This window comes from Chiloscyllium punctatum, chromosome 4 (assembly GCF_047496795.1).
Source record: "Chiloscyllium punctatum isolate Juve2018m chromosome 4, sChiPun1.3, whole genome shotgun sequence".
In the NCBI taxonomy this organism is placed as follows: domain Eukaryota; kingdom Metazoa; phylum Chordata; class Chondrichthyes; order Orectolobiformes; family Hemiscylliidae; genus Chiloscyllium; species Chiloscyllium punctatum.
Genome location: NC_092742.1, coordinates 5,551,779 through 5,565,710, shown reverse-complemented (window position 1 = coordinate 5,565,710; position 13,932 = coordinate 5,551,779). Strand labels below are relative to the sequence as shown.

The 13,932-nt window shown below is 48.4% G+C and overlaps 1 protein-coding gene across 6 annotated transcripts in view; it reads right to left on the bottom strand.

Annotated features, from left to right (window-relative positions):
* The window catches only part of LOC140476049 (uncharacterized), a 452,737-nt gene that overhangs the window by 27,666 nt on the left and 411,139 nt on the right, over positions 1-13,932 (bottom strand). For all 6 annotated transcript variants that reach the window (XM_072568002.1, XM_072568006.1, XM_072568005.1 and 3 more), the window contains 2 exons: positions 12,236-12,430; positions 10,718-11,006 (listed from right to left, as the gene is read on the bottom strand). In XM_072568002.1, the coding sequence (XP_072424103.1) occupies positions 10,718-11,006; positions 12,236-12,430 (484 nt within the window). The remainder of the gene's footprint in view (positions 1-10,717; positions 11,007-12,235; positions 12,431-13,932) is intronic.

Genomic DNA, 13,932 nt, shown 5'->3' with positions numbered 1-13,932 from the left:
AGAGAGAGAGAGGGGGGGAGAGAGAGAGAGAGAGAGAGAGTGTATTAGACGCCCCCTTGCCTCCGAGGAAGATGCAGGGGCCGATACTGGAAAAACTGTCAATGATTAAAAAAGAAAATGGGTTTTCAATTTCCATAGCACCTTTCACATCCACAGGAATAACTCCAATAGTTATAAATGTAGCCTCCCATCTGCAGGAAATGCAGCAGCAAGATCCCACAACCACAGTGTAACACGTTTTAGATTAGATTAGATTAGATTACTTACAGTGTGGAAACAGGCCCTTCAGCCCAACAAGTCCACACCGACCCTCTGAAGAGCAACCCACCCAGACCCATTCCCCTACATTTACCCCTTCGCCGAACACTATGGGCAATTTAGCATGGCCAATTCACCTAGCCTGCATATTTTTGGACTGTGGGAGAAAACTGGAGCACCCAGAGGAAACCCACACAGACACGGGGAGAATGTGCAAACTCCACACAGAATTGAACCCAGGTCTCTGGCGCTGTGACTAAATATTTACTTCTGTGATGTTGGCCAATGGACACACAATGACCAGGATGCAGGAGTGAACTCTCCACGCCTCCTCCACCCCAACACTCTGCTCTCACCAAAAGATGCAGATTGGGGCTCAGCTAAAACGTTTTGACTGCAAGATGGTACCTCAGACAGTGTGGCACTCCCCTCACAACCTCCCAAGCCTCTGGGTCACTGAGCTGAACCCAGAGACTGGATGGTGCAGATTCAGGGAGTGTCAGCACTGGGAGACAGTGACATTGTGCATCGATAACAGTGGGAGGTCAGCCTGCAGTTGTTGCTAGGCCATGACCTTTCCTTTCAGAGGTGAGTGTGCTGCCCACTGACACAGTTGACCACCTGTCCTCCTGTAATACTCCTGCGCTACCATCCAGCTCTCCCATGGTTCCATAACTGGAGCCTGACCTTTCCCCAGGGTAGTGGGTCCACCTGCTCCCGCACTGGCTCCCTGTCTGTCCGGGTCTCTGTGACAGTCTGATCACAGCAGCACTGACTTACTCTCCAACACACACGGCATCTTCACGATAACGACCAGGAAGAGAACTCAGCTCATGTACTATTCTGGATTAGTGGTGCTGGAAGAGCACAGCAGTTCAGGCAGCATCCAAGGAGCTTCGAAATCGACGTTTCTGGCAAAAGCCCTTCATTGAAGGGCTTTTGCCCGAAACGTCGATTTCGAAGCTCCTTGGATGCTGCCTGAACTGCTGTGCTCTTCCAGCACCACTAATCCAGAATCTGGTTTCCAGCATCTGCAGTCATTGTATTTACCTTATGTACTAGCCTGTTCCAGGAAGACCAGATACCAAACCTAACCTCACAATCCGTGCCCCAAACCAGTCAGCAGCAGCTACACTCACCACTTTCTCTCTCTCTCTCTTTCTCGCTCGAGCAGTCTGCATCGATGAGGAGACATGTTCAAATCGCCAGAGCAAGTGTACTCTTTGGCTGGCCGGGGACAGCAGGTTCGGGGTAAAGGGGGAGTGAGTGTGCTGACCAAACTGGACAGGCAGGAACACAGCCCACTCTGCTCCACACGTGGCCAAGACTTGGGCCAAAAGCCAGGATTTTACCAAGAAGCTTGACACTTTCACCTGAGCTGCCTTGGCAAGTTTCTGTCGATCTGACGGGAGGATGAAAAACCCAATGGTCACTGTAGCCAGAGTACCAGAGCACCAGTCAGCACCGTGAACTATCTGAGGAGCTTGAGCAAGGCACAGCCCTCATGGCTATTAAAGGAAAAACCACAAGGACCCTGTCAAAAGTATTTATTTTCTCACTTCACCCTTGCTTTGTAAACAGAATAAAAGCGTTCTCCAAACCTTTCCTATTCATGGACTTATCCAAATGTTGTTTAAGCATCATAGCCACCCCTTCCTCTGGCAGTTTATTCCACACACGAACCATTCTGTGTGAAAAAATGTTGCCCCTCGTGTCCTTTTCAAATTTTCTCCTCTCACCTTAAAAACCTTTTGAGCACCACCACCCTGGGGAAAAGACCTTTGCTTTTCACCTTATCTATGGCCCTCATGATTTTATAAACCTCGATAAGGTCACCCTTCAACATCTTACGCACCAGTGAAAAAAGTCCCAGCTGACACAGCTTCTCCTTATAAGTCAAACCCTCCATCCCGGGCAACATCCTGGTAAATCCTTTTTGAACCGTACTCCAAAAGTGCCCTTATTAATGTCCTGTATAACCTCAACCTGACATCCCAACGCCTATACACAATGGTCTGAGCAAAGAAGGCGAGCATTCCAAATGTCATCTTAGCCACCCTGTCTACCTATCATGCAACTTCCAAAGAATTATGTACCTGAAGCTCTAGGTCTCTCTGTCCTACAGCATTACCCAGGGCCCTGCCATTAACTATATAAATCCTGCTCTTGTTTGTTTTACCAAAATGCAGCACCTTGCACTTATCCAAATGAAACTCCATCTGTCACTCCTCAGCCCATTGACCCAACTGATCAAGATCCCTTTGTAATCTCCAGTAACCTTCTTCACCAATTTTGAGGTCAGCTGCAAACTTACTGACCATGTCTCCGACATTCTCAGCCAAACTGTTTATATAAATGACAAACAAAAGTGGATACAGTACAGATCTCTGTAGAACACTGCTGGTCGCTGATCTCCAGTCAGAAAAATACCCTTCCGCCACTGCTCTCTGTTTTCGATGATCAAGCCAATCACTAATAACTCCATATTTATCCAAGTGTGAGCAAATCTTGACCCTAAGAATCTTCTTCAATAATTTCCCTCGCACTGATATAAAGCTCACCAGTCTGTGATTTCCTGGATTATCCCTGTTCCCCACCTTAAACAAAGAGACAACGTTGGCCATTCTCCAGTCCTCTGGGACCTCTCCTGTAACTAAAGAGGATACAAAGATCTCATTCAAGGCCCCAGCAATTTCCTCAGCATTCTCGGGTAGATCCCATTGGGTCCTGGGGATTTGTCTACTTTAACGCCTTTCAGAGCATCCAACACCACCTCCTGTTTTATATGACCAGGCATATCAATATACCCCTCCTGAGACCCATCATCCACCATGTCCTTCTCCTTTGAGATTATCGATGCAAAGTACTCATTAAGGACCTCACCCACTTCTCCCGGCTCCAACTCATAAAATCCCTCCTTTATCCTGGAGTGGACCTACCCTTTCCCTAGCTACTCTCTTACTACTCGTTCCACCCCCCCCAACTACTCTCTGAGTAAAGAACCTACCTCTGACATCTGTCCTATATCTATCACCCCTCAATTTGAAGCTATGTCTCCTCATGTTAGCCATCACCACCTGAGGGAAAAGGCTCTCCCTGTCCACCCTATCTGACCCTCTGATTATCTTATATGTCTCTATTAAATCACCTCTTAACCTTCTTCTCTCGAACAAAAACAGCCTCAAATCCCTCAGCCTTTCCTCATAAGACTTTCCCTCCAAACCAGGCAACATCTTAGTAAATCTCCTCTGAACCGTTTCCAAAGTCAAGTCTCCACACCCTTCCTATAATGCAGTGACCAGAACTGTACACAATACTCAGTGTGGACACACCAGAGTTTTATACAGCTGCAGCATGACCTCGTGGCTCCGAAACTCAATCCCTTTACCAATAAAAGCTAACACACCGTATGCCTTGTTAACAACCCGGATGGCAACTTTCAGGGATCTATGTACCTGGACACTGAGATCTCTCTGCTCATCTACACTACCAAGAATCTTACCAATACAGAGTACCTCTGTATTCTTGTTACTCCTTCCAAAGTGAATCACCTCACACTTTTCCACATTAAACACCATTTGCCACCTCTCAGCCCAGCTCTGCAGCTTATCTATGTCTCTCTGTAACCTGCAACATCCTTCAGCACTGTCCACAACTCCACCAACCTTAGTGTCATCCGTAAAGTTACTAACCCATCCTTCTACGCCCTCATCCAGGTCATTTATAAAAATGACAAACATGTGGACCCAAAACAGATCCTTGTGGTACCCCATTAGTAACTGAATTCCAGGATAAACATTTCCCATCAACCACCACCCTCTGTTTTCTTTCAGCTAGCCAATTACTGATCCAAACCACTAAATCACCCTCAATCCCACGCCTCTGTATTTATTAAACCCCTTACTGAAATCCATATACACCACATCAACCACTTTACCCTCATCCACCTGTTTGGTCACCACCTCAAAGAACTCAATCAGGTTTGTGAGGCACGACCTACCCTTCACAGAACTATGTTGACTATCCCTAATCAAATTATTCCTTTCTAGATGATTGTAAATCCTATCTTTTAGAATCCTTTCCAATACTTTGCCCACAACTGAAGTAAGGCTCACTGATCTATAATTACCAGGGCTGTTCCGACTCCCCTCCCTGAACAAGACGACAGCATTTGCTATCCTCCATTTGCTGTCTTTCTATTCTTTGAGGGTCCTGTCTGTCTTCAGTCTCCTGAACCTCTACATGCCTCAAATCAACTGTCCTTTAAACGAATCCTGCATGCCAGATGTGGATTTGCCCCCCAGATAGCCGACCCCCCCCTTACATTCCCCAGTTCCTGCCTAATATTATGGAGGGCAAAGTCAGAAGTCACACAACACCAGGTTATGGTCCAACATTCGTCAGGTGAAGTCTGGCAAAGTGGCAAGACTCCACAAACTTGTGATTTCAGATAAACCTGTTGGATTGTAACCTGGTGTCATGTGACTGAGAAAGAGAGAGAGAGGGAGCAAGAGGGAGCGAGAGCGAGCAAGAGAGGGAGTGAGACAGAAGGAGCGAGAGAGAGCGAGAGAGAGCGAGCAAGAGAGGGAGCGAGAGAGAGAGGGAGCGAGAGAGAGGGAGCGAGAGGAAGCAAGAGAGGGCAAGAGAGAGGGAGTGAGAGAGAGGGAGCGAGAGAGAGCGAGAGAGAGAGAGAGCAAGAGAGGGAGCGAGAGAGAGAGCGAGAGAGGGCGAGAGAGAGCAAGAGAGAGGGAGCGAGAGAGAGAGAGCGAGAGAGGGCAAGAGAGGGCGAGAGAGAGAGGGAGAGAGAGAGGGAGCGAGAGAGAGGGAGCGAGAGAGAGGGAGCGAGAGAGAGGGAGCGAGGGAGCGAGCGAGCGAGCGAGCGAGCGAGCGAGCGAGCGAGAGGGACGGAGCGTGGGAGAGAGAGGGAGCGAGAGAGAGAGGGAGCGAGAGAGAGGGAGCGAGCGAGAGAGAGAGAGGGAGCAAGCGAGCAAGAGAGGGAGCGAGCGCGAGAGAGATGGAGCGAGAGAGAGAGAGCGCGCAAGCGAGAGAGAGGGAGCGAGCGAGCGAGAGAGAGAGAGAGGGACGCAGCGAGAGAGAGGAGTGAGAGAGAGAGGGAGCAAGAGAGAGGGAGGGAGCGAGTGAGAGAGAGGGAGCAAGAGAGAGAGGGAGCGAGAGAGAGAGAGCGAGCAAGAGAGAGAGGGAGCGGGTGAGAGAGGGAGGGAGCGGGCGAGCGAGAGAACGTCACACAGGTCGTGCCTTAGACAGGATCAGGGACTGAGTCATGAGGCAGCAGTCTTCTTCAGAACAGCTCTCACTGAGTCAGGGTCCGTTAGTGATGTGACTCTCTTACTGGGTCAGTCACACACAGGAGTTCCAGTCGTATGGGAAGAAGCTAAACATCTGAATCTAGTTTTAAGAGTGGACAAGGTAAAGTCTGGTCCTAATTTGAAAGGCCATGGGCTGTCAGTATCACAGAACAGCTAATGTGCTGTTCTCTGCAGGAGAGATTCACCTGTCCCATGTCCCCCTGCTCTCTCCATCAGGCTTCGCAATCTTTCCTTTTCTCATGTCCAGTCCCTTTCTAAAGGCTATGGTTCGACTTGCCTTCACTCAGTTCTATCCCATGTTTTCATATCATCGTGTGGCAGTCTATACGAGAGTCTCTCTCTCTCTCGCTCTCTCTGTCTGTGCAAGGAAGCTTCTATGACAGTGAGACATCACCTTCCTGTCTGCGGCAGTTACTTACAATTGTAGTTACAAGAGCAGGTCAGAGGCTGGGAATCCTGCAGCGAGTAACTCACCTCCTGATTCCCCAAACCACAAGTCAGGAGTGTGATGGAATCCTCCCCACTTGCCCTGGATGGGTGCAGCTCCAACAACACTCAAGAAGCTGGACACCATCCAGGACAAAGCAACCTGGTTGATCAGCACCACATCCACAAACATCTCCTCCCTCTACCTCCAGGTCCAGGGCTGAGATGTTCTAGTCGGGTGACCCTGACCTTTCCAGGAAACCCAGGTATGACCTTCACAGAGCCATCAGGGACACTAAGAGCCAATCCCAGACTAAACTAGAGAGCCAGAGTAACCACACAATTACACAGGGGCTGTGACAAGGCTTACTCACTGTAACTGATGTAGAATCACTGACCACACTGTATCCCTCCCCAATGAGCTTGGTGCATTCTACACTCGTTTTGAACAGAAGCTCAGTGAAATGATGTCACTGCCCTGGCAGCCTGGGGTGCCCCTGTACCCACAGTCACTGCCACAGGGGACAGACTGGCCTCTGGAGGGTGAACCCACAGAAAGTGACCGACCTGGATGGAGCCCCCATCTGTGAACTCACATCCTGCACAGACCAGCTGACGGGAGTGTGTGCAGACATCTTTAACCCCTCCTTACTATGATGTGACATCCCCGCCTGCTTTCAGAAGGACCATTAGCATCCCAGTGCCAAGGAAACATCAGGCAACGTGCCTCAATGACTACTGCCTGGTGGCTCTGACCTTCATTATTATGAAGTGCTTTAGGAGGTTAGTAATGGCTCACATCAAACCCAGCCTCCCGGTCTGCCTTGATCCACTACAATTCACCTCTTGTCACAATGGATCCACTGCAGACACCATCTCTCTGGCCCTACACTCATCCCTGGACCATGTGGATAACAAGGACACCTACGCCAGATTCCTATCTTTTGACCTTAGCTCCACCTTCAGCACCATAATTCCAACTCGACAATAGACAATAGGTGCAAATGTAGGCCATTCTGCCCTTCGAGCCTGCACCACCATTCAATATGATCATGGCTGATCATCCTTAATCAGTATTCTGTTCCTGCCTTATCTCCATAACCCTTGATTCCACTATCCTTGAGAGCTCTATCCAACTCTTTCTTAAACTAATCCAGAGACTGGGCCTCCACTTCCCTCTGGGGCAGAGCATTCCACACAGCCACCACTCTCTGGGTGAAGAAGTTTCTCCTCATCTCTGTCCTAAATGGTCTACCCCGTACTTTTAAGCTGTGTCCTCTGGTTGGGCACTCACCCATCAGCGGAAACATGTTTCCTGCCTCCAGAGTGTCCAATCCTTTCATAATCTTATATGTCTCAATCAGATCCCCTCTCTGTCTTCTAAACTCAAGGGTATACAAGCCCAGTCGCTCCAGTCTTTCAGTGTAAGGCAATCCTGCCATTCCAGGAATTGACCTCGTGAACCTACGCCGCACTTCCTCAATAGCCAGAATGTCTTTCCTCAAATTTGGAGACCAGAACTGCACATAGTACTCCAGGTGTGGTCTCACCAGGGCCCTGTACAGCTGCAGAAGCACCTCTTTACTTCTATACTCAATCCCTCTTGTTATGAAGGCCAGCATGCTATTAGCCTTCTTCACGACCTGCTGTACCTGCATGCTTGCCTTCATTGACTGGTGTACAAGAACACCCAGATCTCTCTGTACGGCCCCTTTATCTAAATTGACTCCATTTAGGTAGTAATCTGCCTTCCTGTTCTTGCCACCAAAGTGGATAACCATACATTTATCCACATTAAACTGCAACTGCCATGCATCTGACCACTCACCTAACTTGTCCAGGTCACCCTGTAATCTCCTAACATCTTCATCACATTTCACCCTGCCACCCAGCTTAGTATCATCAGGAAATTTGCTAATGTTATTACTAATACCATCTTCTATATCATTAATATATATTGTAAAAAGTTGCGGTCCCAGCACTGATCCCTGCGGTACCCCACTGGTCACCGCCTGCCATTCCAAAATGGAGCCGTTTATCACTACTCTTTGTTTCCTATCAGCCAACCAACTTTCAATCCAAGTTAGTACTTTGCCCCCAATACCATGCGCCCTAATTTTGCTCACTATCCTCCTATGTGGGACTTTACCAAAAGCTTTCTGAAAGTCCAGGTACACTAAATCTATTGGATCTCCCTCGTCCATCTTCAGAGTTACATCCTCAAAAAATTCCAGAAGATTAGTCAAGCATGATTTCCCCTTCGTAAATCCATGCTGACTCTGATCTATCCTGTTACTACTAAACTCATCTCCAAACTCAGAATGCAAACGATGAGGAGACAGAATACAGGAAAGACATGGTGCAAAGACCACAATCTCTCCCTCAATGTCAGCAAAACAACGGAGCTGGTGATTGACATCAGGAAGCAGAGCGGAGGTCACGCCCCTGTCTGTATCGATGGTGCCGAGGTGGAGATGGGGGAGAACATCAAGTTCCTGGGGGTGATGGGCACCAACAATCTGTCCTGGTCCATCCACATCAACGTTAGTCAAGAAACCAGATCAACACCTCTACTTCACAGGAGGCGAAGGAAATTCAGCATGTCCACAAAGACATTTATTTTTAAGGGACGCACTGTAGAAAGCATCTTATCCAGGTGCATCATCACGGCTTGGCACTGTAACTGCCCTGCCCAAGGTGCCAGAGACGACAGAGAGTTGTGAACACAGCCCAGTCCATCACAAAATCCAGTCTTCCTTCTGGCCGGCAGAAGACCCAAAAATTTGAAATCATCTACCAACAGATTCAAGAACAGTTTCCTCCCTGCTGTTATCAGACAATGAACAAACCTTTCATATTAGAGTCTATCTTTCTCTGCACCTTCTGTGTAGCTTTAATATTATATTCTGCATTCTGTTCTATTACCCTTATGTTCTTAGGTAAGGTATGATTTATTTGGTTAGCACGCAAAACAATACTTTTCACTGTATCTCAGTACATGACAATAATAAATCAAATCAAATCAAACTACAGTTTACTAGAGGCAGTGTATGTCATCTACAAGATGCACTGCAGAAATTCACCAAAGATCCTCAGGCAGCACCTTCCAAACCCACAACCACTTCCATCTAAAAGGACAAGGGCAGCAGATACATGGGAACACCACCCCCTGGAAGTTCCCCACCAAGCCACTCACCATCCTGACTTGGAAATATATCACTGTTCTTCTGTGCTGCTGGGTCAACATCCTGGACCTCCCTCCCTGACAGCAGGTATCTAGGGGCAGGCACTAAATGCTAGCCCGGTCAGCGACACCCAGGTGCTGTGAACAAATCAATGTTTAAAAAGCTAAATCTTGGCCAGAGTGCTGGAGAACCAATCTCGGAAAGGCAGTGTGGATTCAGAGCCAGCTGGGAAATTACAAACAGGACTTTGTCCTGAAACAGTGCAGGATCAATAGGAACCAGACCATGATCCTGTAGGCCCCAAAGTGCTCGATACAATCAGTTACTGAACAACTGTACAAAGCTCAGAGAAATGACACTGAGCAGGGTGAAGCCTCCTGTGTGTAAGGCTGAGGGCAATTTCCTCAAAGTCCTTCAACCAGATGCTTTAAGGAGACAATGATAGGCTTGGTACAGGGGCAAATGCATCCTCTTCCGAATACAGTGCCGAGAAAATGTGCCAACTACTGGCAGATAGCACACAAGAGGACAACAGTTTCTTAACGATAGTTTGTCAATGATTGCCCTCTTCTGGTGCTCACAGAGAAGACAATGCAGTTCCATTAGAAATGGGACCTTACTGATGGGAACAGAAATGCTGGAGTCATTATAGCCCCAAGGAGATGACCACCTGCCATTGGGTCAGCATTAACTACAGCAATCTCAATGCAGTGGGACAGTTCACCAAGCTCAAACAATGCCATTGTCAATGTTCCAGGACATGGAACACTGACTGTCCAAAACCAACAACTTCTTGAACTGCCCTTCAAAGTGTGTCTGGCACCACCTGAAGGGTACAGAGTGGTTGTCCTCAATGTTCCTATCTGGGTCAGAACCGGGGGCTCACTGCAGAAACCAGCGCCAATACTGGATGAGGCATCACCTCACAAGCTTCAAGATCCTCAGACACTGTCCCGTGCTGAATAGATTATTAGACAGTGATAAATAAGCTCAGCAGGACATGAATCACTCAAGATGACCTTAAGCAGTGACTTATAGAGAACTACAATCCCATCACAGAGGTTGAGCTGCACCTCACAAACTCTTCAAAGTGTACTAAGTTGGCAATGACCAATAGCGCCGACCAGGAGAGATCTTCCAGCCTGAAACAGCCGGCTCTCTAGCTGCTGAAGGAAGGGGTTTGTAAGGCCAGAGTCCCAGGCAAACAGCAGCCTCTGTGCTGCAGCTGCTCAGGAGCAGATTGAGAGCGAATCACAACTCAGACAGAAACAGGCCACCATGACTACACAAAGAGGTTGGATGGAGCTTCATTTACTAATCTACAGCCAAGCTTCCTCCACCACACACAACACCTGTTTACCTGATAGTGGGATCGTGCTGTAAACAGAACTGCTGCACTGGCCTATGACACACTTTGGGGATATTGTAGATGTGAAAGGATCTCTCATACTAACACAAAACACTAACAGAGGGCTGCTGGCTCCAAGTATCGAGCAGTACCATGTGCTAACTGACTGGTACCTGATAAGTTGCTGAAGTACAAGCCATCATCTTCATCTTCGTGTGACGATGATCCCCCAACATCCACCGTGTGGTCCCACTCTAAGGGGATGGAGTCCACGCTGACCGGGGTCGCGCCCCCTGACCGCTCGTGTTGCTGTGTTTCTTCAGGCAGGGTCAGGTGACACAAAGAGCCCTGAGTGGACAGCTCAGAACCATCAGCCTTGTCCTGCCAGCTCATATTCTGTAGCTCAGCTCCATCTTCAGTGTCGGCTTCCCTGTCAGACAGATCCTCCTTCTCTTCAATCATCTAGAACACAACCAGCAACAGAAACCATTACCCACCACTTACAGGGCTGGGGATACCCAATACTATATCTACAATCAGTGCCTTAACTCATGTACACTCTCCTCCCAATTAACCCCACTCCCACCCACAACCTCCCCTCCATCACTGACCCTATGTCCCCATTTAATCCCCCTCCCCACAGCCCCATGTACAATCTCTCCCCATCACTGGCTTTACCCAGAGTCATAGAGATGTACAACACGGAAACAGACCCTTCAGTCCAACCCGTCCATGCCGACCAGATATCCCAACCCAATCTAGTCCCACCTGCCAACACCTAACCCATATCCCTCCAAACCCTTCCTATTCATATACCCATCCAAATGCCTCTTAAATGTTGCAATTGTACCAGCCTCCACCACTTCCTCTGACAGCTCATTCCATACACACACCACCCTCTGCGTGAAAAAGTTGCCCCTTAGGTCTCTTTTATATCGTTCCCCTCTCACCCTAAACCTATGCCTTCTAGTTCTGGACTCCCACAGCCCAGGGAAATGACCTTGTCCATTTACCCTATCCATGCCCCTCATGATTCTATAAACCTCTATAAGGTCACCCCTCAGCCTCTGACGCTCCAGGGAAAACAGCCCCAGCCTGTTCAACCCCTCCCTACAGCTCAAATCCTCCAAACCTGGCAACATCCTTGTAAATCTTTTCACAACATCCTTCCGACAGGAAGGAGACCAGAATTGCACACAATATTCCAACAGTGGCCTAACCAATGTCCTGTACAGCCGCAACATGACCTCCCAACTCCTGTACTCAATACTCTGACCAATAAAGGAAAGCATTCCAAACGCCTTCTTCACTATCCTATCTACCTGTGACTCCACTTTCATAAAGTTCTAAGCTCCAAGGTCTCTTTGTCCAGCAACACTCCCGAGGACCTTACCATTAAGTGTATAAGTCCTGCTAAGATTTGCTTTCCCAAAATGCAGCACCTCACATTTATCTAAAGTAGGCTCCATCTGCCACTTCTCAGCCCATTAAGGTGGATAATTTTAATAAACTCTCTGATCTCTGAAGATAGATGTAACATGATCCCCCCTTCTGCTTCTATCACTGACAATGTTCACTCGTTACAATGTGTACAGAGCTCCCCCACCCTCCGCCCCAGTGTTATGTGTGTCCCCTCCCCCCAGGGTTGCTAACCCTTGCCCCAGGAAGAGGTCACTCTGATTGGCTCTCACCGGCCGTTTGGACATGAGCCTTTGGTGGAAGCGGGCGACCCGTCCAAAGACCTCCTGGCAGTAGGCGTGCAGCTCCTCCAGCTCCTCCTCGATGGTGACTGCATCCATCGGCTCAATCTTCCAGATCAGCCTCTCGCCAGACACAATCAGCTGGTCAATTTTGGTGGTGTTCAGGGTGATCTCCTGCTGAAAGGCCTGTGGGTCATCACAAAGAGAAATACCAGTTGGTGATGGCTGCAGTCACCAATCATCTTGGATAGCCCCATCGTATGACAGGTGTCCCTTGTGCCCTTGGTTGATTTCTGCGGAGGTGGGTTGCTCCGGATTTCTCAGGGACCCCCCACCCCCAGGTGGTGCTCTCACGTCACTGCTCGGCAGAGAAAGCCAGGCTGCATTTGTGAAGGGAGGGTCAGACCTGACAAACCGGAGCGAGTTGATTTTGAACAGTGAGCTAGAGAAGTGCGCAGGGGAATGTCACCGGCTGTTATAGAGTCATAGAGATGTACAAGATGGAAACAGACCCTTCAGTCCAACCTGTCCATGCTGACCAGATATCCCAATCCAATCTAGTCCCACCTGCCAGCACCCGGCCCATTTCCCTCCAAACCCTTCCTATTCATATACTAATCCAAAGGCCTCTTAAATGTTACAATTGTACCAGCGTCCACCACTTCCTCTGGCAGCTCATTCCATACACGTACCACACTCTACGTGAAAAAGTTGCCCCTTAGGTCTCTTTTATATCTTTCCCCTAACACCATAAACCTATGCCCTCTAGTTCTGGACTCCCCCACCCAGGGAAAAGACTTTGTCTATTTACCCTATCCATGCCCCTCATAATTTTGTAAACCTCTATAAGGTCACCCCTCAGCCTCTGACACTCCAGGGAAAACAGCCCCAGCCTGTTCAGCCTCTCCCTATAGCTCAAAACGTCCAACCCTGGCAACATCCTTGTAAATCTTTTCTGAACCCTTTCAAGTTTCACAACATCTTTCCGATAGGAAGGAGACCAGAATTGCATGCAATATTCCAACAGTGGCCTAACCAATGTCCTGTACAGCTGCAACATGACCTCCCAACTTCTGTACTCAATACTCTGACCAATAAAGGAAAGCATACCAAATGCCTTCTTCACTATCCTATCTACCTGCGACTCCACTTTCAAGGAGCTATGAACCTGCACTCCAAGGTCTCTTTGTTCAGCAACACTCCCTAGGACCTTACCATGAAGTGTATAAGTCCTACTAAGATTTGCTTTCCCAAAATGCAGCATCTCGCATTTATCTGAATTAAATTCCATCTGCCACTTCTCAGCCCATTGGCCCATCTGGTCAAATATCCTGTTGTAATCTGAGGTAACCCTCTTCGCTGTCCACTACACCTCCAATTTTGGTGTCATCTGCAAACTTACTAACTGTACCTCTTATGCTCGCATCCAAATCATTTATATAAATGACAAAAAGTAGAGGGCCCAACACCGATCCTTGGGGCACTCCACTGGTCACAGGCCTCCAGTCTGAAAAACAACTCTCCACCACCTCCCTCTGGCTTCTACCTTTGAGCCAGTTCTGTATCCAAATGGCTAGTTCTCCCTGTATTCCATGAGATCTAACCTTGCTAATCAGACTCCCATGGGGAACCTTGTCGAACGCCTTACTGGAGTCCATATAGATTGCATCTATCGCTCTGCCCTCATC